At 43.0% G+C, this 18,894-nt stretch overlaps 1 protein-coding gene across 1 annotated transcript; it reads left to right on the top strand.

Moving 5' to 3' along the window:
• Positions 1-7,123: 7,123 nt before the first annotated feature.
• Positions 7,124-18,533, top strand: CUNH21orf58 (chromosome unknown C21orf58 homolog). The gene is made up of 8 exons (XM_068138224.1): positions 7,124-7,568; positions 9,325-9,382; positions 10,985-11,052; positions 11,770-11,913; positions 12,371-12,485; positions 13,844-13,983; positions 15,787-15,959; positions 17,343-18,533. Exons 1-8 carry the CDS (start codon positions 7,509-7,511, stop codon positions 17,356-17,358), a joined length of 774 nt encoding a protein of 257 aa, XP_067994325.1. The 5' UTR covers positions 7,124-7,508; the 3' UTR covers positions 17,359-18,533.
• The last annotated feature ends 361 nt before the right edge of the window (positions 18,534-18,894 follow it).

Genomic DNA, 18,894 nt, shown 5'->3' with positions numbered 1-18,894 from the left:
TCTTCTATCTGTCTGCCTCTCCGTGACTGGTTCAGGCTCTGGCGTCCTGGTCCCGAGCCCAGTTGGAAGCAGAGGGGTTGAACATCTCTTCTATGAAGACCGAGAGAACTGGGACTGTTCAGTCCTGAGAAGAGAAGGCTGAGAGGGGATCTTATAAACGTCTATAAATAGGGTGGGTGTCAAGATGAAGGTGATAGTCTCCTTTAGGTGGTGTCCAGTGATGGGACAAGGAACAACGAGTACAAAGTAGGACACGGGAGGCTCCACCTCAGCGTGAGGAGACACTTTACATTGAGGATGATGGAGCACTGGAGCAGGCTGCTTGGAGAGATCGTGGAATCTCCTCTGGAGACTTTCAAAACCCACCTGGACGCGTCCTTGTGCAGCCTGCCCCAGGTGATTCTTCTTTGGTGGGAGGGTTGGACTCGCTGATCTCTGGAAGTCCCTCCCAACCCCTAACATTCTGTAATTCTGTGATCCACCTTAATTGTCAACTTCTGTGTAGAAATGTTACCCTTCACAACATACCTAATCTACATTTTGTGTGTACCTTGCACCTAACTTTTGCAGCACCTTGCTGCTTTGTTTCCATCAGCAAGTGAGCCATAAGGAGTTCGCTTGCAAAATCTCATCATCCAAGATGGACAAGCACAGTAAGAGCTGAAGTTTGGAAATAATTATCAGATAACAAGGGCTCATTTCTTAACATGGAGAAAAAAAATTAGCCTTACAGCCATCCATAAAACTGGTGGCTTCTTTGTCTCTTGAAGTCATTGAATAATCACACTAGAAAACACAAGCTCAGTTCAGAGGTAACTCCTTGCAATACCCTGTTTTTTTTCTTTCTAAGAGACTAGGGAATGCAAGCATCTTCATGATTTAATAACTCCTTTTCTAGCCTTGGGCCTTTCCGTGTTCATGGTCCTTTGATAAGTTCTTTTTTGTAGGGACTTTTGCCCCAAATTCAGATATCATCCAAGTCATGAGCCAGAGCTCCTATAGAGTGCATCTGCTGCTTGGGTTTCCTATACCTGTAAACCACCATCCATGTTTGAGTTCTGGGAATAAACCATTTTGTACCAATCTTCAGTGCTATCTCCATGGAGTGTCTGCTCCATGATCCAAAGACAAAACTGAGGATGCCAGAAGCAAAGCAGGGATGGCAAGGCTTTCTCTACACATCAGAAAGCCTGTCTGTATCCAGAGCCAAGTTAGAAGTGACATTTTAAAAGGCTGCGAAGGTTGCTGGGAAATGCTATGCACTGCTTTTCCTTTTCACACGATCCATTTCACCCTTCCAAGGAAAAGTGGAAGTTTCAGTAAGTAAACCATGCAGGGATAGATCTGATAATGAGGACAGATTCCTGATGCTAATTCTGGTCACCTTCTGCTTTGTATTCCCTTGAGATCTTGTTTTCTGGCCTCATAGTCAGGATATTCTGTCTCCAGCCAATGCTAGGAGATGAAGTCTGAATAACAAAATTTCTTTTGTGTGTAATTAGCACCATCTGATTAACAAAAGGAAACCAGTAAGCTCATGAAAGGAAAAATTAATACGATCTAGAAGTTCCTGTTGACAATGGAGACAGAGAAGTTTTGTAAAACTTTATTCAAATAAAGTGAGAGTCCACAGGACAATTCCTTGTGGGATCTCTCAAATTGCTGGGAGATGCAGCTTCCCTTTTATCCTAAATTCCTGGACACAAATTTCCCTCTCCCTTTCTCCTTGGCTAAGGTACCCAGGATTTACAGTCTTTCCTGAAACATCTGCTTCACATCCCCCTTCATATATAACCCCCCTGCATCGTACATCATGTGTTCATTTAAATTAGGTTCTTCATTTCTCTGGGTGGAGAAGTTAATATTCAGTAGTCTGTTAAGCCTCTGCTCTGTCTTAAAAGTTAAGAAGTTCAGGCTGTGTTCTGCTATCTTCAGACAGACCCTTGCTGATTTACAGCAAAATTCAAGGTAAGGTACTTAGCAGAGACCCTGGTGATTTACATACACATAGATAAGGTGAACTGTCTGGTTCCTCCCTTGCTATTACAACTCCCCCTTAGACAAATGCCTATACAAGGCACTACCTCCTTTTAATCCCATCACTCAGAACAAAAAGGTTTCTTAAAAAAGATATGGCATTTATGATGTCAGTTTTGTTAAATCACATATGTTACTTTAATAAATTTAGTTTAAAATAAATTGCTGCTTTGACACCTCGCTCCACCAAAAAGATATTAAATGAGTAAGTCATGTTTGTTTAACAACTTTTTTTTTTTTTCCTTTTAAATAGCTAACTCATGCATTATATTTTCTTACATCCTTGTCTGCTTGTTAAAATGTCAGGTTTTCTAGTGCTAATATGATTAAATTGGCTCAAGTGGAAATGCTTGAAAAGGGATGTGTCTTCAGCAGTGAGTCAGCTAACTGGCAATCAGCTAACACCAGCATCTGGACTTGGGTTCTGCACTGCTAGTGCAGCTTTGCAGTGGGGGAACTGAAGGCAACCAGACAGTGTGGCAGGGCTACCACCTCTGTTTCTGCAGGGGGCAGTCCTACATGGCATAACAGTAAAAGCAGTAGAGGTCATTTATAGCTCAAGTAAATTAACAGTAGTGCTGATAACACCACATTAAGATCAGGCTGGTAATGAAATCTTGTTGAGAACTCTGGATGCTGCCACAATATATCTGCAAATAAATGACCACTGTTTGCAGAAATAAGTGTATAGAACAATCAAAAATATAGTAAAGTATTAGTATAGTGTACTTAAGTAAGTGTACTCAATCATAAATATAATTTGGTTCAAATGAGGGTTGTTGTTGCGCTTTGAGTTAGAACTGTGTCCAGTTCTGGAGCCCCTATTACAAGAGGGATGTGGAGGTGCTGGAACGTGTCCAGAGAAGGGCCACAAGGATGATCAGAGGGCTGGAGCACTTCTCCTATGAGGACAGACTGAAGGAGTTGGGGCTGTTCAGTCAGCAGAAGAGAAGGCTCCGAGGTGACCTAATTGTGGCCTTCCAGTATCTGAAGGGGGCCTACAGGAAGGCTGGGGAAGGACTTCTGAGGATCTCAGGTAGTGATAGGACTAGGGGGAATGGAATGAAGCCGGAGGTGGGGAGATTCAGGCTAGATGTGAGGAGGAGGTTCTTCACCATGAGAGTGGTGAAACCCTGGAATGTGTTGTCCAGGGAGGTGGTCGAGGCCCCGTCCCTGGGGGTGTTTAAGACCAGGCTGGATGAGGCTCTGTCCAACCTGATCTACTGTGGGGCGTCCCTGCCCATGGCAGGGGGGTTGGAACTAGATGATCCTTGTGGTCCCTTCCAACCCTGAATGAAACTATGAAACTAAGTGAACAAATTCTGTTCAGTGGTTTTACTTTCAAAAACTGACAGCATGTTTTCCCAGACAGTGCCTGTTTCTAGGAATGATAAAGCTGGATGTTTCTAGTTAGTACCAAGGAGTGGTGTGCAGCCCAAGGTCACTGCTAAATCTTGTGTACTCCTTGGGAGTTCAGAGTAAAAGGATGCACCTGTGGGGAGGAGCAGACAGTTCAGGCTCACCTGAACTGACCAACTGTACATTCCATTCCATATATGTTATATTTGATATAATGCTGAAGTATGACAAAGGTCAAGTTCTTCTTCCTCTTCTTCAGTGGCTGACATCTTGAGGGGAACTCTTTTCTGCCTTGGATCCAAATCCATGTGTTCCAGAATCCAGCTCCTGAATCCAGTTTCCATCTGCTGCTGAGTCCAGTCTGGGACTTCTGCCACAGCATCGGTGATGATGTTGACTAATTGCCATCAGGTGGTTTGAGTTCAATATGAGTTTTATATATATTTGTGTATATTTAATTTTATTGTTGCTATTTTCATTAAAGTACTCTTAGTTTTCCAATTCATAACTATGTCTCATTTATTCCTTTTCTTTTCCCTTTGGGAGGGACTGAGGCTGGTATAGACCATCTGTGACTCATTTAGTGGCAGGCCCAGCCCTAACCCTTGTCAACTATTTTCAGAAATAACAGTAAAAAACAACATTGAACTTTGTTACATGACAGTGGTATTAAATAACTCTAACTGTAAAATATGTTTAGCTTAAAAATGCAGATGGGACATTATTACAATACTTGTAACCATGAAGCAGCCTAACAAGAGCTATCAACTGTTAATTTACAACATTACAATTGGCAAAAGCAGATACTTATTTGAAAGGATATTATATGAACTTCTCCATTGGTAATGTTTGTGGGAGTGTGGTTTTGTGGGGGTTTTTTATCCTCCTAACTCTTGTTTAATACATTAAAACATCTTTCTAACACTGAAACTCTGTGGAACCAGAGCATGAAAGTTTATAGTCTTAGGATATTTCAAGGTGTGTCAGTTTGGGGGTTTTTACAGTGTGTTTTAGAAGTCATAGTAATGGAAATCGAGGGCATAAAGTATTGAAAACAAGGAAAGAATCCGTAGAAATGTAGTACTGGTATGGACCTCACCAGGTTATGTAATCCATTCTCCTATCTGAGGAGGGGTCCAGCAGTCCTACAAAGTTAATCACAGTTGTTTATCTGTATTGTTTTCCAACAGCTTCTGTGAAACTTTTTCTTAGATAGGTGCTCCATCATTTATCTTGCTGTTTTCATCAGGTTTTTCTCTCCTTCATTAAGTCAAATGCTTTCTGCCAAGCCTTTTCAGACAGAAACTCCCCACCCTGCTCTTGTTTCCTTTCATTTGTTTAAAGACTGCTAACCTGTCCTCTCCTCACCATCTACTTACCATCTAAAGAAAGCCAGTTCTACCAAGTCTCCCTCAGAATTTTGTAAATGTACCATTTTTATCTTTCCTTACTCCCCCTGAGGTTCTTTCTCTCTTAAACCACCATGTCTAAAATTAGGCACAGTATCCAAACTCTGACTTCAGCACTGCTAAATAGAGCAGAATAATGATCTTCTGTGAGGGGCATGCAAAAGTCCTGCTAATCTTTTGCAGAAATAAATTTGGCTAGTTTTTCTCTTTTGCTTCACCATGTTCATGTGTGATCCCTAGTCTGTGACTCAGTGTAACCATATATCCCTTTTGGCAAAGATCCTCTTGTGTCTGGTTAGCACGTTTCTGGCAAACCATTAATTAGAAGGTTGTCAGATGTCCTTAGAGTAGGGATCCCACTGTGACCAGGGTATCCTGTGTAGGAAAAGAAACACCCCTTAGCAGATTTGGTGGAAAGCATTTTTTAACTTAGTATTGTTATTTTCTCTGGTATTCCTGTCACCCCTGGCAGATATTTCTCTTTCTCTACATTTCCTCTACAGTCAATGCGGCAGCTTAACACTGATGCTGTGTTTTAATGGAATGCTTATACTTGGTTCTTTTTGTCAACCTTTCTTGTAACCCTCTATTTGGATAGCAATGAAGACTCTACAAATTTAACTTCTAGGGGACACTTTATTAAACCAGTTGATGGATCCAGGCTGGATGTAGCTCTGAGCAACCTAGTGTGAGGGGTCCCTGCCCATGACAGGGGGGTTAGAGCTAGATGATTCTTGAGGTCCCTTCCAATTCCAACAATTCTATGATGGTAAAACATCGCCTTGATATTCATCAGCAGTCAAAGGTCTGATACAGCACCATCAATGACTCATAACCAGCTTGTTGCTGTTGTGGTTATCTGGAGACGCCAACAGTTTGCTTTGCTATGTAACTGCCTGAATGCTACCAACAACCCTGGTCACCTCATTACAAATGGATTTATGAACTACAAAGGTACAGAGAGAAGCAACTAGGATAAACATGAGACTGTACAAACACATATAACCATGGTGTCATCACAGGTGCAGCTAATGCAGCCCTTTCAGAGAGTGGCTTATAGTGGAGGGGCTGAACAGCCTGTGTGGGCTCTTGCATTATACCTTCCCTGCTGAGTTATGAGATCAATGAATAAGGAAAAGCTGCTATTTGAGAACAAATTAAATAGATTCTCTTGCTTAGAAAAGAGGCACCTGAATGCAAATAGGATACCTAAATGGTTCTGTTTATATGATTCTAAGTCACAAATGGTATGGGAAAAATGCACAGAGAACAGTAATAGAAATTTCACATAATAAATTAGGAGATTTCCAATAACATTTTCAGGAATCTAGATTTAAAATGGTCTAAATATAATTTTTTTTTTCCTAACAGTTACATAAGCTATACCTATGCACTTTAATTGAATAACTAGGCTTAAGCTTAAATTTATGTCATCCAGGAAACTCCTTGTCAAAGACTGTCACAGCTGTCCAAAAGATGAAGAGGTCAAAGATGTTAGAGATAACATGCAAAAAAATCTGTTAGGGGTTTTAAAGTACAAAAATGCACATAGAACTGTTTCTCAGGAAAACTACTGGCAGGTTAGAGGGTTTTCTCTCCTGCCCTGTCACTTGTAACATTTGCAAATGAGCCCTGTCAAAGAAAGCTGAGCCCCAGCTCTGACATGGCACAGCTATTTTTGGGATTCCCACATCTCAGTTTCTATATCCTCCTCGGTGACTACCAGCCTATGTATTTTTTAAGGACGTATTGCACACACGTGCTGTGTGGGTCACAGCTGGAGGAATTAATTCGTGCTGCTCCCACACACCTCCCTACAAGCACCTATCAGCTGCTCCAGCTGCCAGCAGTGACTCAACTGCAGTTTTGTTGTGACCTTCAAGTAAGGAAAGGACTGTAACTTCACTCCCTGAGGAGCCGAACTGGGTTTAAAATGTGATACGCATGAGTTCCACCTATGTTTCTTAATTTTTTGCATTTTTAATTACTATCTGGTGAGGAAAACTCATCCAAAGTTTGGGCTTTTTTACACTTTGTCAAAAGCGTACAGCCCCCTTACAGTGGAATAAACATTGCTATCAGAGATCAATCAACAAGATCATAATATGACCCTTAACATTGGGCTTGTGTTAAGGAGCCACTGGTTTTATTTTGCACACTTGAAGTGCTGAGTATTTGCTTTACAAAGGGTACATAAGCTTCTACACCTAGAGATTAAGTTGTTTAAACTGTAGATTAACACAACAAACCTTGCAACTAGGTTACAGGCACAAAACTTTGAGCTGCTCAGAAGACAGTAACAGCACAGAGGGCCAGGCTTGGTAACGCTGCTGGGGAAAGGCTATTAACCATTAAAAACTGATAAATATTTACCCTGAGTTATCTTTCTGTGACCATCACAACCTGCCACACAAAAATGCATTGAGGGAAACGGCAGTAAACACTGTGTCTCTGACATTGTGATGAACACTCGTTTTTTTATATGGAAGGGAAGCTGCTGAAGACTTTGTCTTCTTCCCTCAATTGCTCACGATCTTGTGGGGTTTTCGGTTTTGTTTTGTGTTGGTGTGTTTTTTTTTCCCTAAATGAATTAATCTTCTGTGCAGATTGCAGAGAAGTAAAAATGACCACTGAAAAACTATATGCCTTTGCTTAGCATTTTAACCTGGTTTTGCCTGCCTGCACTTCCAGAAGACTGCTACAATGACAGATCCTTCGATGGTGGATCATCTGACACAACTGAAACTCAAACTCCTAGAAAAGGTAAGGGAAGAACTGCAGTGGTCAGCTTTGCTCTGCTTTTTGCTTTTGCCTGCTTAATTATATTTCTACTGAGATACAAAGCAGATTTGAAGCCAATTGAGAACCTCTTTCTTGGTGCAAGCAGAGGCAGACCGAAGCACAGGCATGCTACAGTCATTTTCACTTTGTTAAATATTGTACAGGTTTACATAGACCTACAGTAAGTTAAAAATCGTATTAAAGTGGCTGAACTTAGGGGAGACGTCAGCAGTTTGAGTTGTGATAGACAAAATTTAGCAGCAAATTTTGGATGAAGAGGACCTTGGATTTTTTTAAGGCAATTTTATGCTTCCTTTTTTGTCTACTTTCAGACAAGATGTGTTACTGTGAAACATGAGCAGATCTTTGCTGGAAGCACAATAACAGACAACATAGAATTCCAGTAGTTTTCTTGTGACTTGACACAATAAGGCACCCAGGGTTCTCTACTCAGCCCTATTCCTCCATCCTCAGTATATCTGACATCCACTAGCGTGCAGCTTCTGTTTCTGTGTCCTCAGGAAGCTACTTAAAGAGTTGTCTGGAAAGAGAAACAATTTGCCTGGAGATATGTATGCTAAAAGTGGCATCTAATCTATTTCCCAGATTAGAGTCTGGGAGTTTTTAATCTTAGATGCCACAGGTATTTGAAGTGAAAACTGTCACCAGTGTGGAGTCATACAGAACTAAGAAAAGAGCATCAGGGAGCAACAAAGGCCGGCTGATCCTTAAGGAGCAAGGAGTTGAGCACAATAACACAGGAGAGCAGGGGCCTGGCTGGCCAGCCCCCAAGGGTGGCAAGCAGGGCAGAGCTAGAAAGGGTGGCCAGGTTAAAAAAAAATTCCAGTCCTATCAGACAAGCTCATGGTTATGAGGCAGGTCCAAGGCCAACCTGAGAAGTGTTTGCATGTTTGGAACAGGGTTAATAGGATCCATAGCCAAAGACATGACTATAATTGAACTGCAGACGAGTTACTCATCCAGTTTAAAGCAAGAACTGAAGACTTAGAGCTGAAATTAAAGAGGTTCCTGGGCACATGAACAGCAGGTGTGGATGGAAGCTCTGGATGCAGCTGGTCTAGGGCATTTGGGCCTGATAGGGCATCAAACACCCAAAACTGTCTGTGATCAAATTCATATGATCCATCTCATTGTCTTACAAAATAAATCATGTGTAAGTCTTTTGATTCACCATGCTATCAGTTTCCAGGTCTGCCATAACCCAGCCAGTTGGAAGCTTGACTGTTCTTTTACCCTAACTAGATTTATAAAGAGGTGGTTGTAGCCAGGAAGGGGTTGGTCTCTTCTCCCAGGCAACCAGCACCAGAACAAGAGGACACAGTCTCAAGCTGTGCCAGGGGAAGTTTAGGCTCAAGGTGAGGAGAAAGTTCTTCACTGAGAGAGTCATTAGCCATTGGAATGGGCTGCCCAGGGAGGTGGTGGAGTCACCATCCCTGGAGGTGTTCAAGAGGAGATTGGATGTGGCACTTGCTGCCATGGTCTAGTCATGAGGTCTGTGGTGACAGGTTGGACTCAATGATCCTTGAGGTCTCTTCCAACCTTAGCGATACTGTGACACTGTGTGATACTTCACTAGCTGTGATTTAACTGTTAAGAAACACCATTATCTCCACCTTGGCTTTTTATCCTCCTTTGCAAACCTATGCCTTTAAGGTAGGTTTGGAAATTGTTGTGATCTTTGCCCTATAACCAATTCTTGCTGTGGTTTTGTCAACAGAGACTGGAAAATGAACAGGAGAACCTAGAGAAGATGGAGTCACCTCTCTCAGCTGCAAGTAAAAGAGAACCTTTTGTTCTAATATGAAAAGGGCATAGTGATGTTCTCAGGCATGAGTTCCTTAGCTGGACACATCAGATGGTCACATCTCTTCCTGAAAAGCTTTGCGCTCAGTAGTTGGACATCTGGGTAGCTGAACTTTCCCTGTCTTGGCTCTGACAGAGACATTTTCTGGAGAGCAGGAAGGAGACTCTGAACTTGAGTCAGTGCTGCCTCAGCCCAGCCTGAGTATCTAAATCTGTATACAGCCCTGGGGTTGGAAGTAACAAAAAATGCAAGGTCCAGTGAAGCTTGTGCAGTAATGTCAACCTCTATACTACTCTCTATGCTAACCAAGCTGGTGAATCTTAGCAGCCTTGATGCAAGAACAAGGTTGCTATACTGTGCAGCTATCTACACTTTATCTTTTCAGTTTCCTCAACTGCTTTCTTGCTGTTGTTGGTTGGTTGGTTGGTTGGAGGTTTTTTGGTTTGTTTTTTTGACAAAGGGAAGTGATCAAACAGCTGAGTACTGACATAAGAATGACCTCCTACCTAGATGTCCTCTACAGCCTCTCAGCTGCAAAGGCTGGTTCATCTGCAGCAAATTACTGGTGATTCTATTTGTCCTAGCTCCTGTACCTAGGACCAAGCTCCTGTTGCAGTCCAGCTCTAAGCTTGGCTGAGGTGATCTTGAAAAGGGAACATTGGGACAACTCTGAGGGATCCAGGCAGGAGGAACACTCCACTGCTAATGATGCTTTGTACTTTTGAAGCTGCTCAGCATAGCCTTGTGCAGACCAGAGCATGGTTTCCAGTGTAAAACAAAACAAAACTAAAAATTCATCATTTGAAACAAATTGTTATACTGAAAGCATTGGTCTCAAGGACTGTTGATAAGAGCTGTGAAACCACTTTACCAGAAAACCACAAAGTACAATTACATCCTGATTTTGGTTTGTGCAGAGAGGTCAGGAATCCTAGCATGCTAATGAAGTCCAAACTTTAGACAATTCTCTATGCAAGCTAGTGAACCAGATACAAGCTGATAAATAAGGCAGTTTAAAATAGCTTGTACCTTTATCAAACTCTTTTGAAGATAAAAAGTGAGACCTTTCAGAGGAAACCCCAGACATGCCTCCAATGTATCTGAAAACATTCTTTCTTATTTTCATTTCAAGTGAGTGCAAAATCAGATGTATGTGGGAAGAACCAAAAAGGAAGTCGATTCAGAACAAAAAAAGAAACAGAAAAGTTGACATTCAAAACTGAGTTTGTTTAGATACATCACAAAAAGCTTTTTTCACACTTTGCACAATCATACTCTGCATATACAGAGTAGATATAGAAAATGTCAGGCTTAAACGTTTTTCCAAGCCAGGGGGTTAAAAAGAGCTAAAAAGTTTGTTTTTCAGAGAAGCTGCATTGCCTTTGTAGATCTGCTGATCAGCTGTGTCTGCATGTGTTGTAAACTCATGATCTGTTTGTGGATTTAACAAGAACAGTAGCCTAAAGTCGTTTGTGGAAGGACACGTTTTTACAAGTTAATCTCATCCTGTAGGTGCTATAATGGTTCTGCCTTTGTGATCCTTCGAGGTGATAATAGACTTTTCTTCCTTCAGGGAATGGACATGAGGATATGTTCCAAAGTGCACTAAGGCGAAGGAAAAACCTCCTGCAAGATCTTAGAGTAAGAGCCCTCTCTGGACAGAAACAACAGGAAGGGCCAGGTTATTTGCCCATTCACTGATGAAGTGGATTTACTTTTCTCCTGTACTTTATTTCTCCAGCTGGGCAGTATCCAATCCTCTGCTTGTTCCAATTACAGAGGCTGGCCAGCTTCAGGGAAAGGGGAGAGAGTGCAATATGTATCCCTCACTACAGCTAAAAAAGATTGCACCCACTCCGGTTAGTTGGTGGGTTGATGCTGTTTGTCCTGAACTTCTGTATCATAAGCTCTCTGGGGTAGTGCCAAATACAAAGAAGGGATTTTTAATGCTGCCAAAATTGGGGTTATAGTAACTGTTACTTAATCTTAGTATGTGAAGGGTACCAACCATTAAGGAAATGTTTTCCCAGTTCTTTGGCAATTTTATTTGTTTGCTTGCTTTCCATTCTTATTTGCTCACACTGAAAACTGTAAGCCTTCAAGGTAAGGGGGAAAAAACACTCTCCTTATACTTGTGTGGACACTGGTTGAGTGCTTCCTTTTGTGCAGTGGTCACTTGTGTCCTGCCTGTCAGATGCAGTGGTGCTGGACATTTCTGCAGCAGTGTTCTCATGAGTGAGGCTGTGTCCTGCTTGTTGCCAGCTCCCAGGGGCTAATCCTATTTTGTCCAGAGAGTGTAACAGCACTGTCTGCCTTTCTGTGACCAAATTTTCTTTAAGAAGATACTTGACTTTGTAGGAGCAGCACCTTCTGGAAAAGCTTTCACAGCCCCTTGCACCAGCTGGAGGTCAGTGCCATAACCACAGAGCTGCCCCCTCACATGTCTACCAGATACCTTTTCCAGCTCCCCAAGTGGAGCCACCAAGGATTATCCAGCAGACGGTAAGGATCCTCTCTCCTAGGAAACACTGCTAGCACTATGCCCATCTGAGACAACCACTTGGGAGCTGTGTGGAAATACACATCCCACCAAAAGGGAAGATAGGTCTCTTGCTGTTGCATGGGACTCTTACTACCCTAGGCAAAATCTAAGGGAAATCATATTACAGAATCAGGCACAAAATGAACAATGTGAATGGTTTACTGTAGGAATGAGGGAGCAAGAGCAGCAGGGGGATTGCTCACACTCTAGCCCAGCCATTCATCCAGTTTCCAATGCACATGATTGTCTGCTCATGCAGCCCACAACCTCAATGGCTTCTCTGTGAAGACATCATGGGAGACAATGTCCAAAGCCTTACTGAAGTCTGGGCTGATGATACCTGCTGCTCTGCCCTTCCAAAAATGATGGATCTGGCCAAAACCAACCCTGACTTCTCCATTTTTCTTTCTTTCTCAGATACCACCTCAGCCTGCCACCATCATCCAGCAGTTACCTCAGCCACCCCCTCTGATCACGCAGATTCCCTCAGCCCAGCCTTTGGCAGCCCTCCGTTCTGGAAGCATTAAGGAAGGTAATGCGCTCTTTGTCTAGCTGCCAGCTCTCATCACCAGGCCCAGAGAGGGCAGGCAAGATGTCACAGCAAGTGGAAGGGGGCATGGGACATCACCCAAGCTAGTTAGTGATGTGCTGTTTCATGACTGGGCTGCTGCTGGAGCTGTGGGAATTTCACTCCATAAATGGACTAGATACCATTTCTGAGAGGCTTTCAGACAAATTCTCATTGCTAAAACTAAAGACAAAGGGACTAAAAGCTCAGCAAAGCCAGGTGAATCTGCCAGGGAAGCTTGGGAAGGCAAACCAGTTCAGTGCAAGGCACTGGATAATATTAGCAAGGTCAAACTCATCCATACAGATTATTCCAAAATTAAGAAACAGGCTTCTAAATTCTGTTCTTTATTCTTTTGTTCCTGTTAACCTACTGTTCAATGTCCTCAGGACAATACAGGCTTTTATTATGCCTAATCTTTGAAAACAAGACAGAACAGCTGAAAGTGCTGTTCCAAATATACTGAAATGCCAATAAAAAGAGTTTGTTTCTAAACATAGGTGGATGCTCCTGTGAAAAAATACATGAACAAAAATTTGGTATAACCTCCCTGGCTCAACCTTCAGCCAGAGGTGTTTCTTCATCCCACAGAGAAATCCTCAGGCAGTATTTCTCAGCTCTTTCTTCACCATAAGTGTTTGGATTTAAAAATTTTGTTTATTTTCACAAACAAAACAGTATCAATTCATGCATAACTTTTCTGAAGCTGATACATGTAAATTTATTGTGGTGTGACCAATTAAAAAAATATAATAGGAGATTTGTCTTGATAATTTTGTCTTTTATCCCCCATCCTTCCTTCCTTTCCTTCCCCACCAACCAAATTTGTTCCTCTGCAGAGGTCCTTTGTTATTAGGACTCAGAGGTCATGATAAGTAGATTTGATGTGCATGCAGTGGACTCTCAAACTGTTACTGCAATATCATATAAAGATCAGGGAACCTCTCACATGGAAATAATGATCGTGAGCAGAAGCAACAGAGCCCTGTAGGGAGCCAGTCCATGCTGGAGCAAGCAAGAGAGGTTGAGCACTCAGCCCTTCTCTAGCCTGCCAGTCAGCCTAGCCAGACAGAAGATGCTCAGCAGTGGCTTTGTAGAAGAGAGAAGAAAGAGGAAGGTTTGTATGAACAATCTTCTTAGACATTAATTTTGCATTGCCTAAGCAAATAATGCAGATATTTTCATGTGTCCCTTTCTAGTGCTTTGTCTCAGTTCCATTGACCAATCTGTATCCTGGAGGTCCCTTTTTACCAAGATGCCTCTGCTGCCTGCCAGTTGCTGATAAAGCTCTTAACTTCTTCCTTCGGGTAACCTCTCCTCAGATATGGTAGAGATGATGCTGATGCAGAATGCTCAAATGCACCAGATTATCATGCAGAACATGATGCTGAAGGCTCTGCCACCGATGGTATTCGCACAGCCTACTGGAGCCAGCTCTCCCCCAGTTCAGCATGCACAGCAGGTAACACTGGAAGCTGAAGGACATCCTTGCTCACACAAAGCAATGGTTGATCTCCTGGGGAGGGTGCACGGCCTGGACAAAACATGCAGAAAGTCTGGAATGTTTAACAGCTGCATGCATCTTGAAACCCACTGCACCAGAATAGTGTAACAGAACAGAGCCCAGACTGTTAGGGCAAGCACTGTGACAGGACCCAATGGAAGAATATCTTCTCCACAAGTGCAAACTGGATTCAGTCCAGCTCTGAAAATTATCTGGCCTGTACAGTTGAACCACTAACAGACTACACATGGAAGACATCTACACTGCTGCTGCAGGTCCACTTGCTGCACACATCACAGTACATTAGAGGTTGGAAGGGACCTCCAGAGGTCATCGAGTCCAACTCCCCTGCCAAAGCAGGATCACCTAGGGTAGTCCGCAAGGACATCAGAACAATATTTGTGTTACAAATCCTGTAACTGGTAAAGTTTAACCTGGCAGTTTCAAATGATCTAGAGCTGAAGCACAGATTTTATGATCATACTTGGAGCCCCACTGCTCTAGTTCCTGTCTCACTGAAAACCAATGGCTACTGAGCTCTGAAAGTCAGATCTTAAAGATATTTTGGGTGTGTAGATCCCTACAGGAGTTTTTCCAAAACATGCCCAGGGCCTCATAAGATGCAGGTAATTTGGAACATATCCTTAGATGCCCAATTCCTAAGCTATTTTTATCAGAGTGCTGTAGCTCTTTAGCATCCTTAAGTGCTTTTGGAAAATGCATTTCTAATCTCTCTTTTGTAGCGTTTACTGCCTAAGAAGCAAGGACAGTTGATATTTGGGGAGGAGGGGATGTCCCAGTGTTGAAAAAAATTCCCCAGTACTTTTTGTACTTCCTTTTTAGGCTAACTACGTATTTTCCCTGTGCTCTAAGAAAGATCTGTGGGTTTGTTGTTTCTCAGGCCTTAAGGTTGTTATCGGGTGCTGAGAAACTAACACTCCTCCCACACTTCTGCACTCCTTGCCCTGCTCGCTCACACCTTTCCTACATGCTATTTGCAAAACCAACAGACAACTCAAAAAGCCCTTGGCCCTGGGTTTAATGGAGCAGTAGGAAATGCAATCCTCTGTAGCCCAGCCCATGGCCTGGAGGGAGCTGATGGGTTTCTGCACCTGCTTGGAACCAAATGTCTGCCCAGACAGAAAGCCTCCAAGAGCAGCTGCTAGCTCTGGCATTTCAGGGTGCTGACATCCCAGGAGGTCACTCATAGCTACAGTCTCAGAGTGGACCTCCTGTGGAAATGGCAGGCAGTACTGACTTTTCCTTATGTCAGAGCTGTACTGAGAATCACCTCCAACAGAAGCCCTTTTCTATTTTCCTTCAACTTTGCAGTTTCTGCTTTTGAATGCTCTTCTCCCCCATACCATGGGGGATGTCTGAGGCGCTGGTGGTGGGAGAGACAACATATGCAGTTTTCCGTGCAGGACCTTGCATAGAGGGGAAGATGGCAGGATGAGCTTGTGTCCCCCGGTCCCAAACTTCATCCTCAGGCCATCCTGTCACTGTTTATTTCCCTGATGCAGGCTAGTGGAATAAATTGGGTGTTGTGGGTTCTGAGTGCCTCTGAATATCAGGCAAAATCTGAAATAACCAAGCATTTACTGGACCTTCTGTGTCGGAGCTTGCAAAACTGAACTCTAGATATGTGCTGAAGGACAACTTTACCAAAGGGTGGCCAAGTGGGAACCCAGCCCCTCAGCCAGCATCTCTTCCCATGGGGACACAGATTTCACAAATCACTCTTTGTCTCTCTCCAACAAGGACCTGCAGTTTGCTGCTCCTCTGGCTGTGAAAGCAGACAGACCCAGACCATCTGCGGTGCACCACCACCACCACTACCCTCCCACAGGGATGCTCCCAGTGCCCCATGGGGCCTTCCCGTCCACATCCTCAGCGCATCCTTGGACTGGCAGCACACTCTCTGCCCTGCCTACGTAAGTAAGCAGGCAACTAGACATAAAATTCTGGCTCTGAATTTCTGCACAGGCAAGGTAGCAGGGTAGACCAGGCAATCCCATGCCTTCATAGGTCTTCACTAAGATCAGTCCTGAATATTGTGTTTAACACAACAATGGGTTTGAGGCAGGTTAAGTGGTTATTTGATAGACTCTATATCATAACTTCAGTAATTAATCCTTGCTTACAGTGGAATAAACATGAGGATCAGACAAGGTCTATACAGACGATACCAAGCTGTGTCCCTGCCACACATGGCTTCACTCTGCAGTGGCTGATACCTTGTGTTTTGGGTCTCCTGTGAACCCAGCAGACACCTGCTAAATAATGTGTTTTACATTCAGGTTAAGGTTCCCACTAGGATTTATATTCTTAAAACACTGATGAAATATTTGTTAATCAGAAATTCCTGGAAAAAAGCTCCTGACCATTCACTAAAAAAAAAAAAAAAAAAAGAAAAAGAAAAGGTACTACTCAGAAATAATACTTTGTGATAAGCTGCACTTGCAGCTGGGGATTTTCCCAAGTACCAAAATTGATGGACTTTGCCATGAGCTATCTCCAAATCTTTGGAGTCCTCAAGCTGTTAACAGAGTTCAGCAGACAGCTCCTCCTGGGGCTTACTTGCCTATGCCTTTCCTGCTGTCTCTGTCATTGCAAGCTTTCTAGATGTGAGCAGATCACACTCAGGGCTACGGCTGAAACTAGGCAAATGCTTGTAGCAAGAGATCCCCTCAGGCAGGGATCTGAGCCAAGAGAGAGCAGTGGTCTTGCTGAGTACATCAGGAGGGGACAGCAAGAAAGAAGACATGAAAACAACAGTGCTAGAAAGTTTTTATCTGCTGACACTGATTAAAAAATGTACATTTCTAGAGTGTGGTGGGATGGCTGGGAACTTTGGCACTGGGACTTACTGTTGCATTGGTGAGAACAGATTTATTTCTGTGTTATGGCTCTTTAAAAGCATTAGTGAACAGAAGGACAGGATGGAGGCAGCTGAATCCTCAGGCAAGGGTGACCAGCTGTCAGAGGCCTCTTTATCATGGGATTTGAATTCCTGAACAGATTATATATATAATGGGTTTATAAGGGATAAACATTTCAACCCCTTTCACTTTTACATGGGTTTGTAATCTATACCATTAAAGATCTCTTGGTTCCTTACAGAATTGTGCAATTAGCTGTTTGCAGAAATCAGCAAATGAAGATCTTATCAGGGCTTTTAAGGTGTCTCCTTCAGCTGCCTTCCACCACAAGTTACGATATCAAACACATCTCCACTGTCCTTTTACAGCTGCAGCAGGCATGCACAGTTGACTATTTGACCAATACAATAAAGTCTTTTTCTGTTGTTGTTGCAGGTGGCCTACATTCTGACAGTATGTGTTCCTCTACATGTGGACCACAGTGTTGCTTGAAGTCAACCTGTACTTGAACAGCTTCCAATCTGATCAATAGCTGAGTACCTGTAAGATTGCACATTGTTGGCACAAGGAGTGAGAGAAAGACTGCAGATGTTCAGAACAAGTACCATGCACCTGTAGCCTACTTACATATTTCTGCTAGTTCAGTTGTTTCCTTTCATCTTCCAAGCCCAGACCACTCGCCCTCAAGCAATGACACATTTTTTTGCCAATCTTCACAGAATCAAGAAAACCTATCCCTAAGTACCTTGCTGGCCTGACAGCCCACAACAGCCCCTGGGGATGAAATAATCTTAACACCAGTGTTAACTGAGCCTTTGCTAATGAGTATGGCACAGCTCTAGGGCTGGAAGTCCCCTTCCTGTGCAAACTGGGGAAATGCCCATTGCAAAGGGGCCTGCTGATTCCTGGGGAGGATGATGCAAACTAACCCAGGACACCTGAATGAGGGTTTAGTAGTCAAATGTCATCGTCCTGAAGTCTTGCTCCCTCAGCACTTTTTGTTTTCACTCCTTCACAGATATACTTTTCCTATAGTAATTACCTACCCAGGCAAGTAAAGATAATCAGGAACGATCCAAATGCAAGTTACCTGCATAGCAGAGCAAAATCTTGGCATTGGAGTTTCCTGAAGACCAGCACTCTGCCCTACCCGTGTGAGTTGGCTTTACACACTTCTCGGATAAATAATTCTCAGTGGAAAAGAACAGAAAGAAATCTGCTCCTGCGCTCATCGGGTTTGAATGTTGCAGTGCAATTGCCCACCCCTTGGCTAACCGCAGTACACATTTTCTACCCCAGGAGGGCTCTGACTCTCGTTCTCTCCTGAACACCATGTTTACAAAGCTGCCCAAGGTTTTACTCTCAAAAAGCTATTGGAAACTTACTGAAGCAGGCTGGAATTGTGTATATTTGTTTCATCATTTCTCAGCCTTTCCCTCATCTAATCAAAAAATAAAAATCCTGTGGTTCTTCTTGGCATGCCTTATTCTTCAGCAATGCTTTCCCTTCTTTTCTTTTCCTGATAATTTTCAGAGGGCAGGCTTTAATCTGAGCCTATTAGGGTTCTTTTTGTTTTCATCTAGGACTCTCTCAGCAGTCCAGTTGTATTTAATAAAGAAAGATAAACAATCAATTAGTAGCATTTTCTCAATGTCTTCCTGCCTTTTCCTGGTTTTAAAGTGGAGAAAATCTTCGCTTTGGTTTTGCCAAGTGCGGTTGTGACTGAATCTGATGAAGATAACCTAGGAACAAATGTTTTTTTGTTTGTTTGTCTTTTTAAGGTTGCTCAGAAGAAAAGATACTGTCGTGTGCATAGATAGCTCCTGATAGGGAAAGCTGAGTCTGGTTTGCCAAGAATTAGTCAGTAGCTAATGAGGTAGGTTTGGTGGCAAGAAGCAGATGCCTGTCATCTGGTCTCTTCTTCCTAGTATCAAGTGACAGAATGAGAGGAGATGGCCTCAAGTTGCACCAATGGAGGTTTAGAATG

This window comes from Melanerpes formicivorus, unplaced genomic scaffold, assembly GCF_026170545.1.
Source record: "Melanerpes formicivorus ecotype bairdi unplaced genomic scaffold, bMelFor1.0.p_v2 SCAF_5, whole genome shotgun sequence".
In the NCBI taxonomy this organism is placed as follows: Eukaryota; Metazoa; Chordata; class Aves; order Piciformes; family Picidae; genus Melanerpes; species Melanerpes formicivorus.
Note: the sequence above shows the minus strand (reverse complement) of the source record. Positions and strands in the feature narration are given on the sequence as shown.

Coding starts and splice junctions, on each gene's coding strand:
- CUNH21orf58 (XM_068138224.1), top strand. CDS start 7,509: ATGACAGATCCTTCGATGGTGGATCATCTGACACAACTGAAACTCAAA. Junction 9,383..10,984: donor GTCACCTCTCTCAGCTGCAA/GTAAAAGAGAAC, acceptor TTCTTCCTTCAG/GGAATGGACATGAGGATATG. Junction 12,486..13,843: donor TTCTGGAAGCATTAAGGAAG/GTAATGCGCTCT, acceptor ACCTCTCCTCAG/ATATGGTAGAGATGATGCTG.